Raw genomic sequence first — 15,577 nt, forward strand, 5'->3', positions numbered from 1 at the left:
TAATCTCCAGCCATCTGTCTCCTGCATACAAATCACATGATGCTCTGTCCATTCCATGGCGCCATCCATCACAAGCTCCTAAGATGATGCTGCATCCCATCCAAACGCACGCACATGCTACTCTGCTCAAAGCCTTTTTTTTTTTTTAAACAAAATTGCTCCCATGAGAGTACTGACAAAGTTTGTGTCTTTATTGTGGTGATGGAAAGCATACCCAACTAGGCAGGAAACATTCATTTTAGCTTCCAAGCCTCTTACAGGAACCTAATTGTGAAACAAAATACAGGACTATGTAGCACTTTAAAGACTAACAAGATGGTTTATTAGATGATGAGCTGTCGTGGGCCAGACCCACTTCCTCAGATCAAATAGTGGAAGAAAATTGTCACAACCATATATACCAAAGGATACAATTAAAAAAATGAACACATATGAAAAGGACAAATCAAATTTCAGAACAGACGGGGGATTGGGGGGGAAGGTAAATGTCTGTGAGCTAATGATATTAGAGGTGATAATTGGGGAAGCTATCTTTGTAATGGGTAAGATAACTAGATCCTTTGTTGAGACTCAGGTGTAAAGTGTCGAATTTTAGCACGAATAACAGTTCAGAGGAAAGATTCTATTAAACCATTCTTCCCACCCCACCCCCACCCTAATAATTTTTTCAACTGTTTCTTGATGGGGTGGGGGAAACAACCAGCTACCCTGCAGTATTCTGCTTTCTGGTGCAATGTGTCCCATTTTCTTTTGTGGGATCACATAGGCTGTAAGAAAATGAAGTTACTGGTTAAGGAAGCCTGGTCTAGTAGGGGTTATGTCAGAGACTGGGAATCAGAAGATCTGGGAATTATTCCTGACTTTGCTGCAGACTGGCCTTAAGCATATCATTTCAACTCTCTGTTCTTCCATTTTGTCATCTGTGAAATGGGGTGTTGTGAGTCTTGACTCATGCGTGTTTGGAAAGCGTTTTAAGACCCCCAGAAGGAAAGTGCTGCACACTTCCGACCCCATTATGCCAGCAGTGAAAGAGGAAGTAATTTGTGAAAACAGGCACCCCAATTTACCAGCAGTTTTCTTTAATGACTCATCGGCTTTAAAATGAGAAGGGAGCAGCATGATCATGTCATCTGACCTCCTGCGTATTGCAGGCCACAGAGCTGCTGATTAATATGCTTTTTGCTTTTCTCCTGTTCTGTTCAGTGACATTTTCTTTCCAAATGCACCACCAGGCTGAAGGTCAGTGTAGGATAATGGAGAGTGGATGCATCAAAGGACAGTATCAAGGAAGAGAACGAGGCAAAGTGGCCGCGGTATACTTAGAAAGTGACTTAGCGGATAACCTATAACCAAAGCAGCCCCAGAGTCCTTTTGGCTAAGATAAGGCAGCCCTAAAGAGAGAGGGTCTGGCTAGAACGCTAGGCTCACTGGATAGTGATCAATGGCTCGATGTCTAGTTGGCAGCTGGTATCAGAGTGCCTCAGGGGGTCAGTCCTGGAGCTAGTTTTGTTCAACATCTTCATTAAATGATCTGTCTGATGAGATGGTTTGCACCCTCCAGAAGATCACGAATGACATTAAGCTAAGGGAGAAGGTAGATGCATTGGAGGGTAGGGATAGGGTCCAGAGTGACCCAAACAAATTAGATCAGTGGTCCCCAACCTTTCGTGGCTGCCGGACCCCTGGGGGCGGGGCCGCTCATGCACCGGGCATTTGGGGGCAGAGCCGCTCACGCGCCGCACTTCCAGGAGTGGGGCCACGCATGCTCTGCGCACCCAGGGGCTGCCCACACGCCACGTGCCTCGGATCGGCGCCACGCGCCCGGGGCCAGCACCATGCACGTGCCACGCGCCGGGGAGGGCAAGCCCAGATGTTTTGGTGGGTGCACATAAATGCCCCAGTAGGCGCCAGGCGCCCGCGGGCACCACGTTGGGGACCACTGAATTAGATGATTGGGCAAAAAGAAATCTGATAAGGTTCAACAAGGACAAGTGCAGAGTCCTGCTCATAGAATGGAAGAATCCCAAGTACTGAGACATGCGGGGGATGGACTGACTAAGCAACAGTTCAGCAGAAAAGGACCTGGGGGTTACAGTGGATGAGAAGCTGGATATGAGTCAACAGTGTGCCCTGTTGCTAAGAAGGCTAACGGCATATTGGGCTGCATTAGTAGGAGCATTGTCAGCAGATTTAGGGAAGTGATCATTCCCCTCTGTTCAACATTAGTGAGGCCACGTCTGGAGTACTGTGTCTAGTTTGGGGGCCCCTACTACTGAAAGGATGTGAACAAATTGGAGAGTCCAGCAGAGGGCAATGAAAATTATTAGGGGACTAGGGCACATGACTTAGGATGAGAGACTGAGGGATTCGGGCTTGTTTAGTCTGCAGAAGAGAAGAGTGAGGGGGGATTTAATAGCAGCCTTCAACTTCCTGAAGGGAGGCTCCAAAGAGGATGGAGAGAGGCTGTTTTCAGTGGTGACAGATGGCAGAACAAAGAGCAGTGGTCTCAGGTTGCAGTGGGGGAGGTCTAGGTTGGATATTAGGAAAAACTATTTCCCTAGGAGGGTGGTGAAGCACTGGAATGGGTTAGCTAGGGATAGGGTGACCATCTGTCCCACATTTACCAGGACTGTCCCATATTTAAGCTGTCTTCCAGGTGTCTGGACTTTTTTTTTTTTTTTAAAGGGGGCAAAATGTCCCATATTTGGACGCCCCCTGCTGGTGTTTGAGTTCCCTGGTCAGCACAGCCGTAGCAGCCTTCTATTTGTGGCTGGCAGTAAAGCAGGCACCAGCCCGTGGTATCTAGAGTCAGGCAGGGAGCGGAGGGAGAAACACAGAAAGAAACCAGGTAGGAGTGTCTTTCCGCTCTGTGCACCCTAAAGAAGGGGGGAAGTCTGCCAGCCTTTCCAACACATGGGGCTAAAGCCCCGACCACTGACGCCCCTCTCCCAGGGCTGCAGCCCCGTTTCCATGTGGTCCTCGCCGCGGAGCCCCCGCCCCATCCCATTACCCCTACTCACCCCCTTTCCCCTCCCCCGATGCAGGGCTGAAGCTCTGAGCGCTGGTGGCTCCCCCTCTCCCCACTGTGGGGCTGAAGCCCTGAGTGGCAGCAGCCCCCCGCCCCTTTGGGGTAAAACCGCGAGCGATGACAGCCCCGATCTTGGTGTCCGGTATTGGGCATAGGGAAATATGGTCACCCTACCTCGGGCCTTGGTAGAATCTCCATCCTTAGAGGTTTTTAAGGCTCTGGCTGGGATGAGTGAGTTGGGGTTGATTCTGCTTTGAGCAGGGGGGTTAGACTAGGGGTACGTGTACACAGCAGCATTATTTTGGCATACCATCGAGTATTCTGAAATCCCATAGTGCGCGTCTACACTACAAGCCATTATTTTGAAATAATGTCAAGCTGGAGGACTTCTTACTCTGACTCACGGTAACCTTCATTTCACAAGCAATAAGGGAAGTCGGAGGAAGAGTGTTCTTCCTTCGACTTCCTGCTGTGTCGACAGCGCCAAAAGCCAAGTTAAGCTATTTCGACTTAGGCTGTGTGATTGAAGTAGCTTAATTTGACTTTAACCCTGCTGTGTAGACATACCCTCGATGACCTCCTGATATCTCTTCCAACTGTTAACCTTGAATGCTCAGGTTAACCTCAGCTGCAAAATCCAGTCTAGGATTTTGAACCTAGAGAGTGATACTTTTCAGATTTGGTTTGGTCATTTACAGAAACATTTGTAAAAATCAAAATCAGATTCAGGTTCAGACTTAAAACAGCCCAAAACTGAATTAACATTTGGTTTTGGTTTGGGCCTTTTTCTTTCCTCTGTCTGCACTCATCACAGTTCTCATGGGATCTGTTTTCTCTTTCTGTTCTCTTTCTGGGCAAAAGAGAATACTGAAGTGCTTGTGCTACTATCCCTATTAAGCACGGAGACATTATTCAAACTACTGCTGATTTAGGGTTCACTCCTTCTAAATGTGAAGCATCCTCAAATGGTTGGTTTACAGGATCAGGTTCTTACTTCTGATTCTTTTGGTACATGTAAAACAGGAACATCGTGCATGTGTTTATTGATCTCGGTTGTTCTGTTCTGTGCACTCAGGGGTCATTTCCCAGAGTTGTGATGGTTTATTTTGCTGCTGCTAATATTATAAAGACTAGCTCATCAAGGTACAGTGCACATTAGAAGAGGGAGGGTTGATCAATAACAGTGACAAGACAGTTTGTGTTGCTCAGTGGATTTGACCTGAACAAAGCAAGCAGTGCTGCTTCTCTACGGACACCTTTGCGAGCAACTCGCACCAGGTTGCATGGCTCAGAGAAGAAAAAGTCCCATTTACAAGCAAGTAGGTGTCTTGGCATTGACCTTTCTAGGGGTACGTCTACACTGCAAGGCCATTTCAGGTTTAAACAAGCCACCGATTATTTCAGAATGTTTTTCAAAATAACGGGCACACTATTTCACCATCCCATTAAACCTCATTGCACGAGGGATAAGGGATGGCTCGAAATAGCGCTTTATTTCGAGTTTCAAGTTCAGTATAGACGCACCCTTGGTCTCAGTTCCGCTTGCCTGCCACACTCAACACTGCCCCTGAAGTTAGTGCTCTCCCAGCAGGTATCTGCAGAGACACTGGAATCTGGATGGGAGAAAAATCACCATCAAGTATTCTGAAAAAAGGAAACACTAAAGAAAAACTAAGAGCATGAATGAAAAGTGGAATTTTAATTGCACCTGCTCATATTAAATATTGGGTCCAATTCTATTCTCAGTTACAGCAGCATAAATTTGGAGTCATTCAATTAAAATCATGTGTTGCAACTGGGAGCAACACAGCGATTTGGCCTGATGTGTTTTCTTCCGAACTATAAGTGGGTATACAAAGGTGTACACACCTGCCGCAGAACAGAGTATTTGTGCTTGTACAAGGAAATTCATGTCCTAATCTCAGCATAAAATTGATCATAATATTACAAAGGGATCAGTAGCAACTCCATAGTTAAGGCTGAATTAAGCTTTTTACTGAGTAACTATGATGTCTTCCAATGAGAGGGTGTCCCAACTAAGATGTTATGGCATGAGAACACGCTACAGAAGCTGTAGTTGTTAAAAGCTGTCATGCTAATTTCTGCCCCAGTAGAAAGATGCAGGGAGAAGTGATGTTTGTCAAATAGAAATGAGGAAATGTTTAAAAAAAAAGAAACCCTTGCATGTCTGACCACTGAAATGGGCAAATACAAAGGAAAGAAAGGAATCTGAAAGATTTTTGTTTGTTTTTTGAAGTGGCATTACTGTAGGTCTGCCCAGCACACTAAGTTTTTAAATCAGAAACCACCATCAAGTATACACACCCCAAGGTTCTACTGCATTTAGCTAGTCATAGGAGAGCTAAAAGTAGGATAGCACCAGAAAAGTCAGGAACGCCTTCTGTTTCCATCCTCAGAAAATCTGGAGTACAGTTTTCCTCAGTCTCTGAGACTGGAACAAATAAGTCCCTGAAATACAGTTGTAAGTCTGTGAACACTTAGGCCATGATGGTATCCTGAGAATCCATGAAAAAATTCAGAACCAGTGAAGGTTTTGTTTTCATTTACATTTTCGTTTGGGGTGGTGACAAAAATCAGAAAACAACAAATGTTCAGGGTTTGGATGCAAACAGATTAAAAAATAAAAACTCTCATGGAGAAAAATTCTAATAGAACATTTTAGCCCTGTGCTAATGCTGAGTCCCTTGGAGGCCATGTGCCAGTGAAGTAAATGGGACTACTCATCTGAGTCAAGTTACTCATGTGCTGCTGATGGGTGCCTAGGGACCGGATCCAGAAACACACACAAATAAGCAACATTTTTCACAAGTGATATCCTACTGAAGTCAGTGTTGCTTGTAATAGGATGCTGCGGGTTTTCAATAAGTTGAAAAATGCCACCTGCCTTCTGGAGCTGACGGTTGTTAACATATTTTTCTATGCGTGTCACTTACTAGATTATATATTTCTTGGCAACCAACCTTACCCTCTTCCAACTGCTGCTTTGCTTTGGACCTATATAACCTTCACTGCTTATTAACCTTTAACTCTGCCTTGCACTGCATCTCTCTGTTCTCCCAGATCCCGAATCTAAAGAGAAAGAAGTTACCCGTCGCTTTTCCCTAGCCTCCTCCATCAACACCACAGTCACCACATCTGCCCTAACCAAAGGTACTGTCATGCTGCCTGCTAAGCTCCCCTCTTTACCCTTCATGCTAATTGTGATACCTCTAATGCCAAGCACTTATGTTTAAAGGATACATCTGCACATTAGGCTCAAGTCTGATATATGCAGAGGGTGGCAGTGGGAAAGGGATCAGGGCCAGAATATGTAATCTGCAGAGAGAGGCCCATTTGATATGCATTTGAACACATACACATCTACAGGGCTTGATCCCCTTTCAATTTTAATCAATGGGAGTTTTGTTGTTGACTTCACAATTGATCTGGGGAGTTCAAACAAGCCCCACAAATATTCACAGAAATTAAATTTGCTTTGCCTAAATCTGCCCCCATTTTGAGCTTTCTTCCTGTGAACAGTCTATGAGGGTATGTCTACACTACCACCCTAGTTCGAACTAGGGTGGTAATGTAGGCAACCGGAGTTGCAAATGAAGCCCGGGATTTGAATTTCCCGGGCTTCATTTGCATGTTGCCGGGCGCTGCCATTTTTAAATGTCCGCTAGTTCAGACTCAGTGCCCGCGGCTACACGCCGCACGAACTAGGTAGTTCGGATTAGGCTTCCACGAGGAGTACAGGTAGTTCGGAATAGGAAGCCTAATCCGAACTACCTAGTTCGTGCGGCGTGTAGCCGCGGGCACGGAGTCCGAACTAGCGGACATTTAAAAATGGCAGCGTCCGGCAACATGCAAATGAAGCCCGGGAAATTCAAATCCCGGGCTTCATTTGCAACTCCGGTTGCCTACATTACCACCCTAGTTCAAAGTAGGGTGGTAGTGTAGACATACCCTGAGAGAGGTTCACTGGTGCATGGAAACAGCAGAAGTGGATAATAGAAAATATAGCTGGAAGTAGTCGGTTTTGAGTTCACAGATGCAAGGGGTTCACACTAGAAACATGTGAGAGTCGTTTATCCAACAGTGAAGAAACTGAAGCCTATCACCAAAAGACCTGTGTGAGCATTCAGGTCACCTAGTCTGCACCACAAATCACTCCAGAACCATTTATAGGCCAAGAGCCACTTGCGGAATGTATTCAGAGCTGCTAAAGAAAAAACTGGAAACGATTGCAAGCTGTTGGGGGCCCTTCACAAACAGAAAAAGTAGCTACGTGAATTTAGTAAAATTCTTTGCTACACGTTACTTGCTTAACTCTAAATGGTATCAAGTCCCTTATTCTTAGCACAAGGGACTTCACCTTTATTGAAGACTATGAGCTATGCCATTGACTGTGTCAAGAGTTTATGAGCTCCTGAGACCTGGGTTAGTGATGCCCTAGAAATAATGGGCATGGCATGAGGAAAGAGCTTTTCATCTGTTGTTCTCATTCTACCTGTGGCTCTGGCGAGAAATGCTTGACTGCCCTTTCGACTGTGGGTAGGCTGGGACGCGGTACAGTGTGTCTGCGTAAGAAGAGAGGAAATGGGATGCCTCAGCTGCCCAGAGGAACAGCGAGGGGACATTCTTTGTACCCCCTCTGTTGTTTTGTGCATTGGCTGATTGAGGGAAACGTGTGTACACGATGATGTAGTGTTGTCTTCAAGTCGTCCTTGTCAAGTCTAAGTCGAGTCTCAAGTCACTACAGTTCAAGTCTCAAGTCCCTAAAGTCACTTTCGAGTCAAGTCCCGAGTCAAGTGCCAAGTCAAGTCTCAAGTCTTAATTTAAAAAATGTCGTCAAGTCACTTTTGTACAAGCCATCAATATCGATAAATAACAATAATCACTATCTGTTTTTATTTATTAACATAAATCGTGCTTGCCATACTTGCTAACTACTAGTAGTCCAGCTGGGAGGCGGGGCCACGATCGCCACTGTGAGTGGCTTGTTACTAACAATAGTGGCATTTTCGGACAATTTTTTCACCAAGTCGATTTAACAAAATTAGCAAGTCTCAAGTCAAGTCTCAAGTCACAAATAATGAACCCGAGTCGAGTCTCAAGTCGAGACACCTAGGCGACTTAAGTCCGACTCGAGTTCAAGTCGTGGGACTCGAGTCAACAACTCTGCGATGATGGAATATCAGTTGCCACGTTTTAAATCCAAGGAAAGATTTTGGGTGACATGCCCAAAGCATAAACTTTGCCTTGCCCAAGTACAGAGCCAGTCACGATTTTCACCTGCTCGTTCGAGGGCCACCATTTGCCACTGTTCCCTTATCCACCACTCCCGCCAACAGAATGGGCTCATCGTATCACGCCACCTTGGGCACATGAAGCAAGACACAGCATGAGTCTCAATAAATCAGTTTGCAATCCAGTATTCAACAGCATCCTCTCTTATTCAAGAGTATACCTGTGGTACATTCAGTGATCCAAGGCAGAGCCATGCTGAGGCGGTTCTCAAAGCGGAGTCTTCCCGGAGATATTTGAATGACCTACCGCCACCTGCTGGACCAAGAGGAGATGGAAGTCTATGAAAGCTGGGGCTGGTTACCTTTTCTCAAATTTACTTACAACTAACTGTAAATGATCAAAGCCGCAAGAGGGGGTTCGTCTCTCAATGCAGAGAACAAAAGGTTTTTTTCTTCCTCTTTTACAGAATTTTTTCGTGGGTTGTTCTCGGTTTTTGGATTTGTTTGGTAAATATATTATCCTAAGCTCTTTTTGCTGGTTAATTCCAGATCGCATTTCTCGCAAACAGATAATGGGAAAATAAGTTGTACCTCTAACTATATTTACAATCTTGTGCATCTGCAAACTTCACACAGGTCCCCTGAGTTCTGCAGTTAAAGTCAAGAGACATGAAATAAAGAGTGATCCAACTCCCCTGGGGTTTGAAGGTACGAGTATTGGCATCATGCATGGAATTCTTCTCCATAGTTCTTTGATACCATTCATGGAATGCATCTTTCTTCATCACTGGTGGTAGATTACATTAAAATCCATGAGGCGTTATGAGTTTGATGTCGCTGTTTATGCCTGTCACCTCCTTGCTTGTGCACTTGTGTCTCATTTAGGAATGGGCCTGAATCATTAGGGACAGGCCTGAATCAAAGCCCCAAATCCAAATTCCCTTGAGGTGGAGGTGAAATTCCAGAATCTGGACCCCATGCCAAATCTGGATTTTTGTGGCTGCTCCCTTTCTCTGTAATGCTCAGAGGTGCTGGGAGGAGTTATTCAAAATCAGAATCTGGATTCCATGTGGGTCCTTCTTCATCTCAACAATCCAGAGTAGGGGAAATTTAACTGCAGGGCTGCCTAGGTGAGATTCCTGTTGACAGTGTATCAAGGGAGTGGCACTCAATTGGCATTAAGTGGGGTCAATGGCAGTCTGTTTTAGCTTTACTATAAAGTCTCACTGAGCTGCATCTTCCAATTAAGAGAAGAGCAGCACCAACAGCATTAGACAGACCCTGCGCTGCATTTGATTTGCAAGCCCTGTGCCTTTCCACTCTCCCCAGACATCACACTCATAATGGCAGCAGGGGGTATGTGCACAATACATAGAGAGAAGACTAGACTTAGGAATTTTTGTCCAATAAGGTGCAGTGTTTCATTTCATTCAAGCAGAGTTTAAGGGGATTACTTGCAGCGCATTCTGCCATTGGCGAGAGACAGATCTGAACTGAACAAAGGACGCTAACATGTTCACCAATCAGGTGGTGATTAGTCACCATGTATTTGGAACAACACATGCTCACACGGCACAGTGTAAAGGCTGGCTGTGACAGAGCTACATCAGAGTCAGGGTATTGGGAGGACTCATGAGCAATGTTCCCTCTAATCTTTTTCATCCATGTGCAGAATAAATTTTGTTATATGCAGCGAGGCATGTGCACCACCAGTAGAAACACATGCTGCCGGCTGTGGTGCACATCAGCTGGGTGGCATTTGAATCTCTCCTAGGTGGCTGCCCACATTCACTGTGTCCAGGGAACCCTGCTCATGAGCCAGGACTATCCAGGCAGAGGTGAACTGCAGAACATGGCCTTCATCTGCACTGCTCTGCAGAAATCAGGGTAAGCAAGGGGTGTGTGGCTGGTTCAGTGTTGAAACCAACACGATATTTGGGCCAGCTGCTGTATGTACCCCCGCTGAGGAAGCTGGGCTTTAGGGGACAGAAGAAACAGTCCAGAGTACAGTCATGGGGCTGTAGTTCAGGGCACAGATGAAAAAGGGACTGGTCAGTTTCCTTCTTCCTGGCCAGTCCAGCTTCTGAGTCCAGGATCAGCTTGATTCCCTAGTAGGCTACATACCCTGTCACACTGAGTCTCTCTGAACATGGAATAGTGATCATTGTCACGTCTTCACTCGTGGCTGCCGCTGCTTCCAAAGCTCCTAGTGAGATACAGAGAGTAACATTAAGAGACTGAGTTTGCTGTGGAAACCCTTAAACCTCCCAGTGGCCCAGGAAGAGTTTTAAAAGTGGGGATGCTGAGCCCCCTGCCCCAACCACACACCCCCAGCTAAGGCCAAGAGTAAATCCCAGCAGATGGGACCAACAGACGGGACCCAGGTGTTGAGTTCTTGGCTGCCACCCCACGGGCTGGAGGCTCTGCTGTCCCATAGAACTCTAAGAGGGACCCCAGCATATGGGGCTGCCAGCAGCGCCTTTGGCATACAGGGCAGCAGCAGAGCCTCCAGCATGTGGGGCAGCAGCCAAAAATCCAATGCGCAGGGGTAGCAGCCAAGAACCCAGTGTGTCAAGTGGTAGCAGGGACCCCACGGGCTAGGCCAGGAGCCATGCCCGTGCTGCAGCACCCCCCACACCACTAGTTCCCACGCCTATGAAACCTCCCCAATCAAACAGTATTGATTAGGAATTCCTTCATTTGCTCTTGATAGGGAGAAACGATGTATGGGTTTTATTAGACTATTTGATAATGGTTGCCATTTGGATGGTCATTAAAGGCACACAACAAACTTGAGGAGCAATAAAAGTATTGTAAATCCTGCAAGGACTCTGTGTTAAGGGGGATGTAAGGAAACTCTGGAGGAATAGAATTCTGCACCATGCATCTGATGATTATTTTTCTGTGACTAAGTGACAACCACATTTCTCCTTGCTTTATTGTTTGCTCTCTGCACATCTCATATTGCATCCGTGTTTTAGAGGAATGCTGATGTGATTGCTGTGTTTGCATGAAAGAGATTAAACATGTTTTTGTTGGCAGTAAAGGAATACACTTGGTTGTGGGTCCATGTTCAGTTTTTCACTTTTAAGAAGAACCTCAGTAAGTGACAAAATTCTACTTCCTGTCATAGATGCTTTTGAGAACACCATATTAGCGCAGACTAAATGTAATGCCAGTTCCATCACGAGACCAGTTCCTAGATCTGCTTCACAGACAGGTAAATGGGATTACAATATTCACTATGGTTCATGTAAATCTGATGGTATTTACGACTGTGTTGAACTCTTCTATTAAGCTAATTCCTCATTAGCGCCTCAATTTTTTTTAAGGAAACATTTTTTTTCCTTTGAAAGAAATGTAATCACAAGACTAGGTCACTGCAGAGCATGGAAACAAGGACCAGATTCTGATTTAGTGGAGTCAGAATAACCAGTCTGAATTAATTCTGGTAAAATCAGAATCCGGCCTGTGTTGTTTTACAGCATCTCTGCAGCATATGAAAATCTGCCGAACATGTGCAGTCTCTGAAATCCTATCACTGCAATGAAAATTAGTAGGGAAAAAGATGCAGAAGGTGATGGAGTTATTGTAGGAATCGTTATTGCTGGGAAGTCTTTAAGTATTACACTGAACATCTTGACTCTTGCCTGTGAATGATAACAGGTCACTAAGGGTGTGTCTGCTCAGGAAAGCTTTTTTCTGTGTGTAGCTATAATCTAAGGTAGGGATGGGTAATAAAACAGCATTGGTTCACCATCATTAGCCCCAGGTGGCCACTCAGGTACGGGCCATCTCAGCTCCCATTGGCCAGGAATGGCAATCCGCAGCCAGTGGTGCTGTGATTCTCCCTACCTACAGAGATGCAGGTGACCACGGCGATGTGGGGTCCCACCAGGGGCTAACCCTGCCAGACCAGATCCAGCCTGCATGCCACTACTTGCCCACCTATCTAAGGCATGAAATTAAATCAATACAGTTTAGTTGATATAGTTCAGGAAGGGGTTTAAGCTAAAGCAAAGAAGCCACTCTTATATTGGTAGAAGATAGGGGTGTTAATGGGTAACCAGGTAACCTTACCCGGTAAGTATCACCCATTAATGGCTAACCAGTACCTGGGAGCAGTCTCCTGTCCATGGCCTGCTGCGGGCAGAGGGCTGCTCTAGCCCTGCCGGGTCCCTGTAGGAGACTGCCAGCATCCAGCCTGCCTGGGTTAGGAGCCAGCAGCTCTGCAAGGGGCTGGAAGCAGACAAGCTGGAGCAGTCCCTGGCTGTGGCAGAGGAACTGCTCCATCGTAGCCATGGTGAGCAGGAGGGCCCCTCTGCCTGCTCCTGTTTGATCAGTTAACCAATTTAATTAGTTAACTGGTTAAACGTTAAGTTTAACGGGCTTTGACATCCCTAGTAGAAGTGTGTCCACCAGGGCTTTAGCTTGGTACACTGGTGAAAGTAACTTAACAATTCTTACAGGTGCTGTCCTATTACAACCCCGGTCCCTGCCAGCTCTTTCAATAGCTCCCTGCTGGCTTTTGCCACAGATCAGCCGGCTCTTGCCAGAGCTGCGCACCAGGGCTCCCCGCTTACTGTCACCTCTGGACTGGTGTAACTATATCGATATCACTAGTAAAACTTCTCCATGTCACCAAGGCCTCAATCTCTGTTGTATCTCCCTGAATTATTGAGTCAGACCACTCCCCATTTTAAGTTATCCCTCTAAGCTTGGTTCTCCAGAGCAGAAGCTTGGCACAGCGCTTTGGCTGACCTGGCAGTTAACGAGCCAGGAGGATGAGGGACTGGAGAAACATGTGAAAAGATTTGGTCTAAGGTTTGTTTTTTTTTAAGCAATCTTTGATTAACTCCTAGCAGCTGGAAACTGTGCTATCACCCTGTTTTGCCCTCCCATTCCTTTACCATTCTGTTCTTTCGCCTTCCCCTTCTTCTGCCACCTATTTGGTGGGGGAGGGGGAGTTCAGTAACATCTAACTACAAAACCCTCTGGTTCTGGTTTTGCATTGATTTAAGCCAGCTTTTGCTATGGAGTGTGCATTTATGGCTGGGACATACATAGGTATATTGTGAGAGCATCTGACTTTGCATCTTGTCTTTACCTCAGGACTCATTTGTGTTCCGTGGGAGCAACGACCCACATGCTGTAAAATGTTTGAATCAGCCTCTGGGCTACTGCACCTCTTGGATCCATTCACATGAAGCCAATGTCTGCTGGGCCTGTGTGGGTACATAAATGGGGAAGATGTGCAGTCCTTCCACCTCTCTCCCAGCATGCACCTGTTCAGGGGCTGCCCAGTGCCCTTGTGAAGAATAGTGCCCCAGCTTCTTCCTGGGAAACACTCGACACCTGTCAGAGAGGGTGGCTATGGCCACACCCACTCCTCTGCACCAGCCTCCACAGTTGGCCAATCAGGGAGCACGTTACATCCTGTCCCAGAAAGGCAGATTTGCATGTCATCCCAAGAGCTTTCTGGGAAGAGGGAGGGCGATTTTATTGGTGGCTGAGCCAGGATTCCTCTTGGGCTATGAAAATAAGCGGATGCCATGGTGCCCTTTCACTTGTCTGAGGGTACTAAGATGAGATGTTCTGTCTGGGCTGGAAATCTGACATGTTAATTCCCTGGTTTCTTGCTATGGCAGTGCTGGAGGGAGCATAAAAGAATCCCATGTAGCAGGATCAGGTGATTTCTGCTTCCAGGGGTGCATGGCAATGAACAGCAGAGAGAAAGGTGAAGCAGTTTCAGGAAAGAGTCATTCAATCCATGTTCAAGATTTGGGTAAAGGCTGAGGCAGAGGGGAAGGAGAGGCAGTAAATCTGCATGTGTTCATACTGTAATTCTCATGAATGTTAGCTGGCTGTTTCTTAGATCCCTATAAACCCATCATTGTACTTCTCTAGGTCTCTCCCTTTGCAATGGAAAGCAAGTCTCTCAGGAGAGAACTTTGTAATCATAAAAAAAATTGCTGCATGCTGGTGCTTTCCACATCAGTCTTCACTTTCCTGGTGCAGCATCTTGTCCTTTGTGAGTGTGGCACTAGAAAGCATTAGAATGGCTCAGATGTATGTCATAGATTCTGTACTGGTAACAGAGATTCTCCTTTATCTGAACTATTAGTTACCTGCACTTTCACACCAAGAAGATCTGAGTCCAGTCCTCACCAAAGCTTTGAGATTCCAAGTGGCCATGTGCCCTGTAATGACAGAAGTAAAATCCAAGGTAGCTACAGATTTGTGGCTGTGACAACAGCACAGCTCTCTTTTAGTATATACAGGTTGTACCTCCCTTAACCGGGACTCCCATGCTGGATCATGGATGTCCCTGGATCATAAAGCCGAGGAAGAGAGGGGGGAGGGGTCTGGCATTGTGGCAGAAGTGCTGTAAGGGGCACCGGTGACTCATCTAGGAGCCCAGAGCGCGTGTGTGTCGTGGGGAGAGAACAAACAGCATGATGCGGAGTTCTGGCCCCAATGTAGTTCCCTGGCCCCAGCGGCTGGGGAGCTCTAGCCTGGCTGTGGGCATGGACCGGTCCTGGCCAGGGAGCTCTGACCTCAATGGCAGCCAGGGATCTCTGGCTCCATCCCCAGTCGTGGAGTTCTGGCCACATTCTGGCTCCAGTGGCCAGGCAAATCCAGCCACAGTGGCAACCAGGGAGCTCTGGCCCCATCCTTCAACCCCAGCCGCAGAACCAGGTGGATGTGGAGCTCTAGCCCTGGCAGTAGCGGGGCCGAGGAGAGCTCCAGTGGGCTCAGGCAGCAGTGGGGGCAAGCTGGAGCCCTACCCCTATGGCAGCACAGCCATGAGGGGAGGGACATGCTCTGGTCCAGCAAATCCCCTCATTCAGGACCCGTCAGGTCTCAACAGTGCCGGACAAGCAAGGTCCAACCTGTAGTATATTTCCTGCCATGTAGAACAGCAGGAGGAACCTTTCAACTGATGTTGCCTTATATCAGCTATCCACTACCCTGACCAGGCAAAAAAGGTGTATTTATATTAGGCATGGAAATCTTCTTGACACCTTACTTCAGTTTGTCACAGTCCTGTGTCAAAGGACCTGTGCTCCTTTTCATTCTGACTCCTTTAAGTTGTCATGGGATAAGAGGGAAGGGCCTCTTGTGGATTGGTAAATGATTAAAAGACAGGAAACAAATGTCCAGTTTTCAGACTGGAGAAAAGTAACTAGTGGTATCCCCCAGAGGTTCGTCCTTAGACCAGTCCTATTTAACCAGTTTATAAATGATCTGGAGAAAGGGGTAAACAGTGAGATGGCAAGATTTGCAGAAGATACTA

At 46.5% G+C, this 15,577-nt stretch overlaps 1 protein-coding gene across 6 annotated transcripts in view; it reads left to right on the top strand.

Moving 5' to 3' along the window:
* Positions 1-15,577, top strand: part of MCF2L2 (MCF.2 cell line derived transforming sequence-like 2) — a 317,180-nt gene that overhangs the window by 292,503 nt on the left and 9,100 nt on the right. For 4 of the 6 annotated variants that reach the window (XM_075938060.2, XM_075938055.2, XM_089780737.1 and 1 more), the window contains 3 exons: positions 6,110-6,199; positions 8,917-8,988; positions 11,414-11,500. The exons of 1 other annotated variant lie outside the window; for it this stretch is intronic. In XM_075938060.2, coding sequence (XP_075794175.1) covers positions 6,110-6,199; positions 8,917-8,988; positions 11,414-11,500 — 249 coding nt within the window. The remainder of the gene's footprint in view (positions 1-6,109; positions 6,200-8,916; positions 8,989-11,413; positions 11,501-15,577) is intronic. One more of the 6 variants, XM_075938058.2, reaches the window with a different exon arrangement.

The sequence above is a fragment of the Pelodiscus sinensis genome, chromosome 10 (genome assembly GCF_052426305.1).
Source record: "Pelodiscus sinensis isolate ZL-2025 chromosome 10, ASM5242630v1, whole genome shotgun sequence".
NCBI lineage: Eukaryota > Metazoa > Chordata > Testudines > Trionychidae > Pelodiscus > Pelodiscus sinensis.